At 37.1% G+C, this 13441-nt stretch overlaps 3 protein-coding genes across 7 annotated transcripts in view; 2 read left to right on the top strand and 1 right to left on the bottom strand.

Moving 5' to 3' along the window:
• LOC136239421 (F-BAR and double SH3 domains protein 2-like) overlaps positions 1-347 on the top strand; it is a 155669-nt gene extending 155322 nt beyond the window's left edge. For all 4 annotated transcript variants that reach the window (XM_066030151.1, XM_066030150.1, XM_066030152.1 and 1 more), the window contains one exon: positions 36-347. In XM_066030151.1, the coding sequence (XP_065886223.1) occupies positions 36-251 (216 nt within the window). In that variant the 3' untranslated portion in view covers positions 252-347. The remainder of the gene's footprint in view (positions 1-35) is intronic.
• Positions 348-1879: 1532 nt separating this feature from the next.
• LOC136239419 (uncharacterized) lies at positions 1880-11281 on the bottom strand. Its single transcript, XM_066030149.1, has 6 exons — positions 11122-11281; positions 9817-9926; positions 9095-9142; positions 8444-8535; positions 6709-6784; positions 1880-2015 (listed from the first exon to the last, which is right to left on the bottom strand). Exons 1-6 carry the CDS (start codon positions 11228-11230, stop codon positions 1968-1970), a joined length of 483 nt encoding a protein of 160 aa, XP_065886221.1. The 5' UTR covers positions 11231-11281; the 3' UTR covers positions 1880-1967.
• The window catches only part of LOC136239417 (uncharacterized), a 31942-nt gene continuing 29754 nt past the window's right edge, over positions 11254-13441 (top strand). For both annotated transcript variants that reach the window (XR_010693454.1, XM_066030147.1), the window contains exon 1: positions 11254-11428. Coding sequence is in view for 1 of the 2 variants with exons in the window: in XM_066030147.1 (XP_065886219.1) it covers positions 11312-11428 (117 nt within the window). In the remaining variant the exon portion in view is untranslated. The remainder of the gene's footprint in view (positions 11429-13441) is intronic.

The raw sequence follows: 13441 nt of genomic DNA, 5'->3' as shown, positions 1-13441 counted from the left end.
TACAGTATATTGTTTCTGTATCATTCAATTTGCAGCTAAATGAAAATGACAGTGATGGCTTTACATTTTCTGAAGTGTATGAATCACCACCACCTCTACCACCTGACACCCCAAGTTCACCTCCACCTGTAATTGACTATACTCAAGATGATTCTATGTTTCAGCATGGGACACAACGTCAACGTCAATGGCAAGCATCAATTGAGGATTCATTTGACGAAGAAAACAGTCTTGAAGCATCTATAGTTTGACAAGTTATTGCAATCTACATTATAGTTTTAGAGTAAAAGAACCAATGAATATAATAGTATACATTGTGTATTAAGTTGACTTCAGAATACTGTCAACATTTAAATTTTGCATGCAATATAAAGTATTTTAAGCTGCAATCTGGACTAACACTGGTACCTCTGCCCCAGATTATACTGATATACATCCTATAGGAAGTAGTAAAGAAAATGTCCACAGTGAGTGAATGATGGCAGTCAAGAGTTTTATTTTGTGTAAACACAGTTTCGATAGCTACATGTAGCTGACATAATCATTTTTTAAGATTGTGCCATCTCTGTGGTCATTGTGATACTGATCTCCCCAAAATTAGTAAACGTGACTTTTTCAAAGGTCTTAATGTACAAATGAAGTGAATAGCCCAACAGTAAAATGATCTGAAATAACAAATACATCCTGTCCTACACACTTTATTGTAAGATTGATTTTCAATACATTACTGTTGATCAATTCAAAAAATACTGTATGGTATCAGAGGAGATTGGTCATGATACATCCATAGCCCTATGACCAAGAGTACATCAGTCAGACATCATAACCATGACGTGTGAATTATGCAACAAAGGATTGTTCCAGGCATTAAGGCCTAGGAAAACAGCACATTGTAATGGCCATGGTATGCACTGGTATGGGTGTACATACTGTCCTTTAGAAATAAATTAGAATAATAAATTTTATCTCAATAATAATGTGACATCATACAATGACAATTTGACAAAGTCACATGGTGGTTGTGAAGTCAGAAGTTTTATCATTCTCAACTAGTGTGACACCTTTACACAAGTTATTTACAAAGATTTATATTTTATCTTGATAAGCAAATTTGTTATCTTATTTACAATGTGATTTAGGTATCTTGATAAACTTTTAATTATCTCTCCCAGCCATATACGATATAATGGTAAACCATAGGCTTGCACCAATTATGCTGATAATTTCAACCATATCATATATGGAGGGAAAGTTTGGAGGAGGAAAAATTTGGTGAATCAAGCTAAATATCACTGTTGGCGAAATAAAACTTGGCAAATTGTAAGCAAAGCGCACGCCCTGTTTAATTAATTAGATTAATAATCGTTGTTCCTGAAGCAAGGATCGGGAGTACCATGCTTCTTTGGTTCCTGTAGTCAGCAATCAACTAAAAGGTAATACTATATAGACAGGTAGATCTACACCCTCTGGAATAGTGCTTACTGAATATTGTACTTGATGTGATAGCACTTGCTACTTGTCATGCCTGTTTCAAGGTGAGCTCACGGATACAGCTAGCTACCTAGTGGAGTAGTCAAGGCTTTAGTTTGATGCTTGGTCGAGTAGAAAATTGTTTAGTTTGAGGCTTGGTTTGCTGTTTTCTTCACTAGTAAAATATTTGGATGGGAAAAAATTTGGCGAATTCATTGTCATTCAACAAATTTTAATGGCGCCAAAGTTCCCTCCATACGGTAATAGGCATCAAGCATTATGCCAGCTACAATAGGATGGTTTTCTAGATTTTTCATTAAAATGAGTGCACCAATAATACAACAAAAAATGAAACAAACATGCATGTTCAGATAATTGAGGATCCACTGCATTTCAAATAGAATACTAATGAAAATGGCAAAAAATCTATAATAAATTAAAATGATATGTAAATACATACAATTGGTACACTTAGAGTAGAATTAGAATATCAGTGTCTATTCATACCATGCTGCTGCATTTGCTTTTTCTAGATATGATTCCACCTATAGTAAACAAGACATAATGAAGTATCTTATGGTATACGCATCTAGACACATTTACAATTTTTAAATAGTAGATAGCACAAAAGAACAAAATACTTCCTTTTTCATAGAACTAGTTTGATACAAATGACAGATCTAATAATAATGAATTTTCTGATAATTTAGTGTTACAATGTAGCTATCAAAAAAATGTGTAAGAATATGCCCAACAAATTTTTTGAGATTTATGATCACAGTTATCCGTTGATGAATAAGGAAAAGTAACTGTAAAGCAAAAAATGTGTTTAGAATACCTTGATCATTTTTATGAAAGTGTTGCTGACAGTTACACAGCAATAATCAATGTTAATTACAATGTAAATGCAATTTCATATATGCATACTACTGAGTGGTACATATGGCTTTATACTAATATAGATATCACTTCTGGCTTCAAAGCCTGCTTATTAACCCATCTTTTCTAAAGGAACAGCAAAATGAAAGAACTTTTAATTGTGTGTGTAAACAATTTTGCAAATGTGATTGTACTATCAAACAGTACGATAGTACTGTTTAAGTAGGGATCGGGGTGGATTTGGCGCGCGCCTCAAATTTCGATCCCTCAAAAATCATCCTAGAAATATCTCACACAGCAAATAAACCTTTTACTAAAGAGTCTTCAAGTTTCTAACTTTATTTCTAGCGTTATATATCAGGAAACGACTAGAAAAGTGCTGGAATTTTATTTCTAAAAAATCGCTAAAACAGAAATTTTCGTCTGCCTGCCAGCCTGACCACATTCGCAAGGCTACAGGCCAAACGAAGCAGCGAAGGATCACCATTCTTTGCCACAATATTTAACTCGCTGCTGGGATGTGCCTTTTCGGGTTCCGACGAGTGTCTGCCTTCTGCGCTTTGCCTTTCCTTTTATCTTCAATTACGGATCGTCTTCTTCTTTTCCAGTCACGGAGGCGTTAATAATTCGTATCGACACTTTCCTTAGAGCAGCCGTATTCGGACGCCACAAAACTAATAACGGATTCCATACTGTAAGGGCAAGTAGATGCCTGTATAGCAACACTTGCAAAGCGATCAAACAGCCTAGTGAAGTAAGAACACACTGCCACGCCCTTATCAATCAGAGCGCGCGCTCGTACTTAACGATCAGTGGACCACGCCCATTATTAATGGTCCAGCTGTAACTAATTGTAGAAAACAGGAGATAGAAACCCTGCATGCCTTTCAATTTAGTAATTGAGCAGCTTGCATAAAGCAAGCAGCAAGATCGAGATACTCTAATAGAGCAGTCAGTGCCAAAGATCAATAATAGCTATATACCTATACCAAAAAAAGTTAACAAACTAGTGAATTTAAAAATTGTTAATTTAGAAATGGAAGTAGGGATCAAGCGATAAAAACTACTGAAACAAGTGATTTGAATGATGGCAACTATTACAACATAGCTTTGTGGGGAAATCCCTACTTTGGCATTGAACATATATGGTGACGTGGTGAGATGCCAATGTAAGGATTTCCCCACAAAGCTATGTTGTAATAGTTGCCATCATTCAAATCACTTGTTTCAGTAGTTTTTATCGCTTGATTCCTACTTCCATTTCTAAATTAACAATTTTTAAATTCACTATATGTGACTGTCTCTGGGAAAACCGGTCTTATCGCCCATTTAAAAGTATCGAGAAACGTCGGTTTTAAATATTCTGAGTGTTGTAGCTGGCCAATGGTGGTAGCTACGCATACCAAATTTTCACACGTTTCACAACAATTTCTTACCTTCCTGATCATCCACTGAAGAAGTAGTCAACAGCTAAGTTTCCCGCCATTTTAGATAGTTTTTAAACCGAGGTTGTCTGTATCAGGCGAGCTCCAGAAGGGGTGGGAGGCGGGGGCCCTGGAAGGCGGGCAAGATGGTGTTCAAAAATTGAAAAGAGACGTGCTAGGATGAATTAGGCCAAGTTATAGGCCATTCAGGGCTCAGAACTGGCTAAAATGAAAGGAAATTTACAGCACAGGTCATTGTCCAACACCACAGAGCTGTACAGCCACACACAGCCATCTCCTGGTCGGCCAGGGCTCCATCAAGACCCCAGACCACTCGTACGGCTCGCCACTGTGCTCTAGAAAAGCAGCCAGCAAAAGTAGACCACTTTACTCTGGTCGACTGTGGCAGTGAAACTTGATAGTGCATTCATTAAGCTTTGTGTTTGTGTGAAAAAATCAAACTTCCTGTCTTGGGCGATAAGAACGGTTTTCGTAGATCCAGTCACATATATATAGGCCCAGCCAATTATGTCAGCATACAGTAATTTAAACATAACCAAACATAATCCCAGCACAATAAGGACGATTTTCATAAAATGTGCAATGGGTGTGTCGGAAAGTGTTGCACACCGCTCAAAATGCTGCTGGTAAGAAACATGATACATGCACGTGATCAAATCACTTTTATGGAATAGTCTTGGTGTATACTCAAATCTTGTGTAAAACACTCATGGGTTGAGTATAAAACAAGACCACACCCTTAAAGATCAGAACATGTGCCTCACACTTAACAATTCGTGCACTTCATGACCAGTGTACTCTATTACGTAGAGCTCATTTGAGACAAGCAGGGACATCAATATACTGTAATAAAGCAGTCACAGCCACATGTGTATAGCATAACAAAAATGCTATATATAGTAAAAAAAATATTATAGCTGGATATTGAATTTCTAAAAAAATTGTCAAATCCTGTACTTTCGTCTGCCTCACTGCCCACCTGACTACAGTAACAAGGCTAGAAGCCAAACAAAGCAGTGCACAGCCACCATTTCACATCGCACTAATGGCATGTGACTTTTGTGGTTCTGACAAGTATCTGCCTTCTGAGCTTTCTCTTTCCTTTCATCTTCAATGACATGATCATCTTCTTCATGCAAGGAAACCATATGAGGTGTTAATTTTCTGAATCAACACTTTCCTTAGAGGAGTGTATGAGCCTTAATTATCCACAATGACATTTTATGACATCATGAGAATAAAAATGGCAGCGATAGTTGGGAGACTGTTATACAGGCGCCTAAGGAGATAAATATTCAATCGCTCACATTTCAGCTAGGCATGGAGTTATCGACCATTAACTGACAAGTATGGTTATGAAGTAGCAAAAGCTATTATATAATAATAATAGTAAACATACGCTATTTAGAAAAAAATTTGAAACGTGACAAAACTCGTTTATTGTAAGGTCTTATATAAAACTTGACTGTACCTGTTGTTGAGAACTCGATAATTATATTCTTTTCTGATTGAAATATGAGCAATTTAAAAATTTTCTCCATAGGCACCTGTTTAACAGTCCCCCAACTATCACGGCCATCTTTATTCTCATGATGTCATAAAAGTCATTGTGGAAAAGGCTCATTTAGATGCCACAAAACTATTTGAAGTGTAGATATGTGTAGTTGCCATTTGCGAAATTAATTAATAAATATATAATTAAAAAGCACTGAAACAAGAGATATGAATAATGGTAGCTGCTACATAGCTTTGAGGGAAAATCCCTACTTCGGAATTAAACAGATGATGATAGCATTCCAATGTACTTCCCACATAGCTATGTTATAATAATTACCATCACTCATATCTCTCGTTTCACTACTACTTTTAATCACTGAAACCATACTTCATTTTTAAATTAACAATTTAATTGCACTAGTAATAAATAGCGTGGACACTTTGCATCAAAGAAAAAATAACATCATATAGCAGGATTATTTTCGCTACGAATATTTTTTATTCACGATTTTCATAGCACAGCAGCTATATATCCCCTCTCACAATTTGTAGCCCGATCACAACAGCATCTCCTGAGCATTATAAACAAATCACCATCAAACAATAGTAAATGTCCATTTCTAGATGTAGATAAAAACTGCTACGATTAATTATGCTAGCTTCAATGAATTGCAAAGCAAAAACTTACCTCCTCAATATTTTGGATGGTGGAAATTCACAAAAGAAGTTTGGATGGTGGTACATGTAATTCACATAAAAAAGTTTCTCCTCAAAAAATCCTGCTATACTTATTACTGATTTACAGTGTCCAGCACTGAAGGTCTGACAGCAACTTGTGCTGCAGCCTTTAATTTCTACACACACCCATGCATGCACACACGCATGCACATATTCACACCTTGGTAGCTGTGCAAAACACAGCTATTCCCACCCGGCAAACCAGCGTTGAGATGCCTGTGCACCACTCAGACACTTGAGTATTGGCAAATCCTCCTGGGACAGGACTAGTAACCCATGGGAGGACTGTCCAGGTCTTATGGAGAGGTTGCAGAGCCCAAAGTTCCACAACGACCCCCAACACCGCTAAGCGAGACAAGGACAGTTACGCATTCATTTCCCCAGTAAACACCACGTACTCATTAACATTACAGCTGGGTTGGCTGCTTCCCCAGTTGACACCAGGCCACCAGGTCCCCATTATACAGCTGGGTAGACTGGAACAAGTTTCTTGCTTAAGGAAACAACATCAAATTGGCATAACCGGGCATCGAACCTGGAACCTTTCAATTACCAGGCCAATATACTCTAGCCACTTGGCCATGCTGTCTCACAACACACACACACACACACACACACACACACACACACACACACACACACACACACACACACACACACACACACACACAATGCTTACCAGTAAATGCAATTCTTCATCAGGTTCCAAGTTCAATCCGTCCCTTAAAAACTTCGATAGCTTTATAACTCCAACTCTAATTATCAAATATAAAATAAATTAGCATTGGTGACAATTTCGGCTGAAAATAACAAATGAACACAAACATTTTATTTTATTGACAACGAAGTTGTTAATAGATGAAACCTGCTTTTCATAATGAGTTATGAACCAGGCTACTACTCTCCTCAATCTACAAGGCCAGCTTTGTGTAGTTTTAGTCATTTGATGTCTTTAAACCTGTACCACAGCAACCACAAAATTGTCCCTAATTTCAGGAGCCAGGGGGATATTAAACAGCTGCTGACCTGTGCAATCAAGCCATTGTAAGCATTAAAAAGTTCGTTTTCTTTATACTGAACACCTTTCGCAGAAGATGTCATGCATCTTAAGGCCATACCTATTTGATCTTATGTTGCGCAGGCAAAATTATTTTAAATTTGGGTAGGTAGGTTGGTTTGAAAATGATAAAAATTTTAAACACAAGCATACAAAATGCAAATAATGAATGTAGCTATAATAGTATATACACAGTTAAAAATCTAGGTTTCATACTCTTCTAGTAACATCAGATTTAAACATAGATCTCCAAAAGAGCTTTCTCATCGTATTTTACAATTTTAGAGCACTGGACGATCTTCAATGTTCCCTTTTGGACTATATCACGAGGGTGTTGTCTTTAATTAAGAACACGTGATCCGCACACGTGATTTTCAAAATTATTTCATTTGAAGAAAAATGCAGTCCGTCGGGCCCGCGCAACATAAGATCAAATAGGCATGGCCTAAGTGTGATTTGAAATTGGTACTTCTATTTTTGAAATTGGTTTGCAACATGCAGTATACACATGAAGCAATTGTTTCTTAGCTAGACAGTGTTGGATGATCAAGAGCCATAATACTGTACACCCCTCCTGTATATTGTAAACTGTAAGACCGAAAATGCTGAGACCAATACAGTGGTCCCTCCATTATCTAGCCATGAACATTCTGTTATCTGAACTGTGGAATTGACTCTTCTATTAGAGTATTTTGCCTAAAAAGTATGTTCTATTAGAGTATTTTAGGTTAATGTGTATATAAATGTATGGGTTTTCCATTTTCTGAACACACTACAGTAGTGGCCAATATTTATGAATCAGAATACTTACTGAGTAGTGTTGTAAGAGATTTCATCAACTCTAGCCAACCACTCATCACTTGCAACATGTGAGGTACAAAACGATAAAAAGTAAAGAATAAGATTGATAATCAGTGACATTTCGAGCACTATTGATATGCGCATGCTGTATTTCCTTTGTTAAACACCATGCCTGCAATAGTCACACTCAAGTAGTACCACAATCGATTTTGAAAATATAAGGCCTTAAACACTGTTTTCAAACATCACGGGAATAAGTCAAGTTGAATAGTTGCTACATCGATATTTTGAACTAAAGTAATAAATGCCACGGCACTAAACCCATATAACCACTTAACACTAAACCGGTACAAATTCCTACATTACATAGACTGGTGTGTAGTAGTACATGTAGTAGTGTATGTATGATCCGTTGTTATAAGCTGTTGTGCTATACAGAGGAGGTTGGGTCGCATATCACAATGCCACATGTTTAGTATCACAATGATGTACATTGTAGATTTCAAAACAATGATGGTAAATTATTCCCTTACGTCTTCTGATTATCACAACTTACCTATCATTATATTTGATTAAAGTCTGGAAAACTTCTTTGCAAAATTTCAAGTCAGGTGCAACAGGAGGGTTAGCAAAATACATTTCTTGTACCTGGAATAGTAAAACTAAAATAAATAAATGAATCACAACTGGAACAACAAAATTAACAAAAAAGATTATTGATGGATGATCATTTGTTGAAAAGAGAGCTAGAAAACATTGTTGGGAGCTTAGATGTGGCTTTTCATGTACTATATGAGATGGAATGCTTAGCTTGCTCTACTTATTATTTTTTTATCATCACAACACGTAGTACAGTACCTAAAAGATACAAACATCACACATGCAGTGATCAAGGATTATAACTTCATCATATGCTACTGCCTTATACCAACTTGACAGTCAGCAGAATTTACAAAACTCATTGAAAGCACATATTGAATGGTTTTGAGTTTGTCACAACCTATGATTCATTAAATATGAACCTACAAGCAGAAACTACATATACGTACAAAGCAAAAAATGGAACTTATATACAGTAGATGGTTGACAACCAAGACTTTTGGAGTGACTGTGCTGGTTCTGAAACATAGGTACAACTGGATAAGTACAGTACACTGTACATTTACAGCTTCAACATGACATAGTGTACGCGAAACTCATCATTAACCTTCTCCATCAATGCATCTCTTTCTTGCCTTTCTTCTGGGCTCATCTCCTAAAAATCACAAAATCATGGTTTAAAGCTTTAATAATAAGGATCGCAAAACATACATAAAGTAGGGATCTTTAGCAATAAAAACCAGTGAGAATGATACATGTCACTCAATAGGTATTCAGGTTTGTTTAAAGGTCTCTTAAAGCAGTGTGGGTGATTTAAAGGCGTCACTATTGAAAGTTAATGTCTTAATATGGTGGAGTTGACAACCAGCATGATTGGAAGGCAAGGCGCACAGGGCAGACACTCGTCGGAACCTGAGTATCGCGACAAAATATGGTGGCCACGGTGGCCTCTAGCCTTGTGACTGTGGTCAGGCAGGTAGGCAGGTAGGCAGCAGGCTGGCAGGCCAAACTTTGAATTTTGGTGATTAAAAGAAAAATTCAATATCCGGCCATCTGTGTTTCTTTGTTTTTAATGCTGCATTTTATGTTACTGTAGATTATACTGTATATTACTGTAATGGTGATTTTCACCACGTAAGATATCTCTAGGAGGATTTTAGAGGTATTATTTTGGATGGTGCCCATCAATCCTTACTAAACTGTACTACCATACTATTTTCCAGTGCCTTACAATACACAACAAATCTTTTAAATAATAACAGGCAATTGACAATTATCAGTAAATACACACTGTGTACAAAATGCACATTACATCTACATAATACATACTTCTTGGGAGTAATCATAATTAATCCAATTCCAAGCTTTTCTAAGTAACCCTGGGGAAGAGTGGTCTTCGGAATTGTACTTTCTTACTAGTAATCGAGTTGATAATATATCTAGGGTAAATACAATTATCTATGAAAAACACATATGCGAAATCAATTCAGATTTTACATGCTTTTAAGGTTCTATATCCCACCTTTGAGAAAAAACGTAGAACAAAAGTAGGCAGCATGGCTAAAAGCATGACCTTCAAGGCCAAGGGCCACATTCTTCTTTTCAGCATAGCATGAGCTAGGTTGTGGCTATAAATAGATGCTATACAGAATAATATGTTATACCATATAGAGGGAAAGTTTCAATAGGCGAAACATTCGCGATAGAGGGCAAACAAACTTAAACTTTCGCGGTGGACAACAGTATGGCAGCACCTGTTCAAAGTGTTTAGCCGTGCATGCCATGCATGTACAGGTAAACAATGCACATTTGTTGGTAAGTGGGCGTGGCTCACGATGATTATAATGTGCACCTGATGATTGATTAAACTTGTGGCTCTACACTGGGCATACAAACAGCAGTGCACATGGCTTTGTACATGCCTTCAGACTGCCGCAACATACCTTACTAAATGGATGTCGCTACACGTATGACTGGCTAGACGGTGATGCACAATTCCAATAAGAGGGCTTGGCTCAGGAAAGAAGCCGGATTGCTGCAGGACTTTCCACATTGTAATTATAACCAATCCAGACATATACTCATCACAGCTAGCAGCAGCATTTGCAGGGAAAGTTTTGTAGTTTTTGACAAAACCATGAAATCCGCAAAACCTTCCCCCTATACAGTACCATACTAGAATGTGGTAAATAGGAACAAGGGGTGTCACACTATAGGCAAGCCCCGTAGGTAGATCTGCAGCTGTAGTCTTACACAGTCCATGAATGTTTATTTTGATTTCAAAAGGGTTTCAAACTTGTCAACATGGCATGGATTTAGTGGCCTTTACTCTTGACTTAGATCATGGTCGCAAATCAACCTACGAGTCCTTGTAGTTGTCAGACCCTAAGGGTTCTTATGCCAAACTGATGTGGCACCACTTGAGGAGTGAACAGTGCTAGTTGCACCATGTGCTTATAGAACTAGATGTTGGTTCTGTAATACATTGTAACTGCCTCCTTCTGTTGTGTGATTGTTTACAAATGTGTACATCAACCAAATTTACAGGTTAAAACGTAAGTACTCACACAAATCAAATCAGGTGGGTGCATGGCATATAAAATTGAACATAGCACTTCAGTTAGAACATAGTACCTCTGTTAGAATTTAAACCACTATAATGTCGGCAAAGTCGCAAGTTTCTGCTAGTTCTGATAAAGCAGCGAAAAGTCGCCCCTCTGCTTCTACACAAATTCGCCGCCATTTTCACGCAGAAGTTTATTCAACTTGGTCACGTGATGTGCAGAATATTGTGGCGATAGAAGAGCGACTTGGTGTGTACAAGATGACTCTAAGTGTTGGTGATCAGGGAGGGACTAGTAGTCATTACAAAATCTTCGCTAATATCTTTATTTCATTTATCGGAGCTGGAATACTGGGTTTACCGTTTGCCTTCAAAGAGGTACACCATTGTACTACAATGTATTGTGGGTACAATAAACACCGAGTGTCATACAGAGCCGCTATGAGGCGCGCGCCAATTCAATGAAAGTTTTCTAGTTAAAGGTTAAACATGAGTAGTGAAATAAAAGGGGTCGTCACTACCAATAGTTCTGTAGAACCATCAAATCAAATGTTGACCAAAGGTTCAATCTGCATTGAATCAAGAAGTCCTAGAGAGCGTGGAACAAGCTAGCTTGTATATGCTATATTGTCAAGCATCGAGGTCCTTTTTTTAGGCGGAATCAAGTTACTTTTTGTTGATCAAAACTTTTGATCCTGGTCGCAGATGGTTTTACAGGACTATTTTGGTAGTCATACTTCCTTGTTACCTGTGTTCTCATTATTCACCACGTCACATGAGCATTTGGTATATGTATTTATAGTCATATTACTGTCATGCTCACTCCTGAAAGCTGTTTTTCATCCCAGCCCCAGGTGCTTGCATTGCTTTCTACCCTACTGCCTCAGATTTTATTATTCTAACAATTAACCATGTAATATAAGGTATGTGCAATTACAGGCAATCACCTTTCGTGGTTGGGAATAATAGTCATAGCATTGTACCACCAAAGCGCATACAGACATCTGAAAGCATTTTTTGTTTGTAAATACTGTGTATATATACTCTTTGGTGTTAAAGGCTTTGCAGCAAACAACATACTTAATTACTATTTGAAAAATGACTGGCTTCATACAGTATATGCCATAATTATTCGTAAGGGTTTGTTTATTATAAATCATTTTAGACCTGGTGTTAATGAAACACATGGTGAAGCATATTTATAAGCGTGTATTGACCAAGGTGTGTATTGCATATAGCTCCAGTTAAAGTACCTGGCATATAATTGAGACCTTGATAAAGTATATTTGAGACCGGTTAAGGCTATAAGCTTAATTTTTGACTGCTATACATTACTTCAACCCAACAGGTGCCTTTTGGCATACTGCACGTTTCTTTTTGCTTACAGCTCAAGGTGTCAATTTGCAGTAGCACATTTGTGGCTTTCTCTATAGCTTTGCTGACTAGTTATCAGGGTTATCGCCATAGTGACTGGATTGATCGTAGAGACTTCCCATACTGTTCTTTGTTTGTAACACTGCGTAATGGACTGAACATAGTCGAAAACAACGCATAATGGTCACTTCACTTCTCAGTAATTGATTGTTGAGGCACTGGTTCAGATGCAAAATTATTTTCATGGTTCACCAGTCATAATTATATTATAAAACAAGTAAACGGAGCAAGCACAAGGAAGTTTAAGTTTGAGTAGTGAAACAAGGAAGATTGTCTATATCTGCAGATATACTAATGGACATTAATTTTAATCCCTGTGCTTCAATAGTAGGGATTGAATGTCTAATAAGTATACCTGCTTGCTGGTTGAACTTAGTGCTGGGCAATGGCAAAATTTTCACAATATGATTGATAGTAATGAAAATAGCACAATAATGATATACAGGGTGTATGTATCACGATAGTATCTAACTGACAGTGAGTAGTTAGCTGCTTGTACAATTGAGAATTTGTAAACAAACTTGCTAATTTATACATCGTTTACACCTGATCATTGCTCCTTTCTTGTGAAAAGGGTTCATGAATAGAATTACTTAGTAGTCATTACAAGTATTACATCCATCACGACAGTGTATACATTCAATCCGTACTATTGAAGCACAGGGATTAAAATTAATGTCCATTAGTATATCTGTAGATATAGACAATCTTCCTTGTTTCACTACTCAAACTTAAACTTCCTTGTGCTTGCTCTGTTTACTTGTTTTATAATATAATTATGACTGGTGAACCATGAAAATAATTTTGCATCTGAACCAGTGCCTCAACAATCAATTACTGAGAAGTGAAGTGACCATTATGCTTTGTTTTCGACTATGTTCATAAATATCACGATACAATTTGAAAATTAATATCACAATGCTCCATATTTTTCAACTATTGCCCAGCTCTATTTGA

The sequence above is a fragment of the Dysidea avara genome, chromosome 11 (genome assembly GCF_963678975.1).
Source record: "Dysidea avara chromosome 11, odDysAvar1.4, whole genome shotgun sequence".
Taxonomy (NCBI): Eukaryota; Metazoa; Porifera; class Demospongiae; order Dictyoceratida; family Dysideidae; genus Dysidea; species Dysidea avara.
This window is presented reverse-complemented; position numbering and strand designations above follow the sequence as displayed.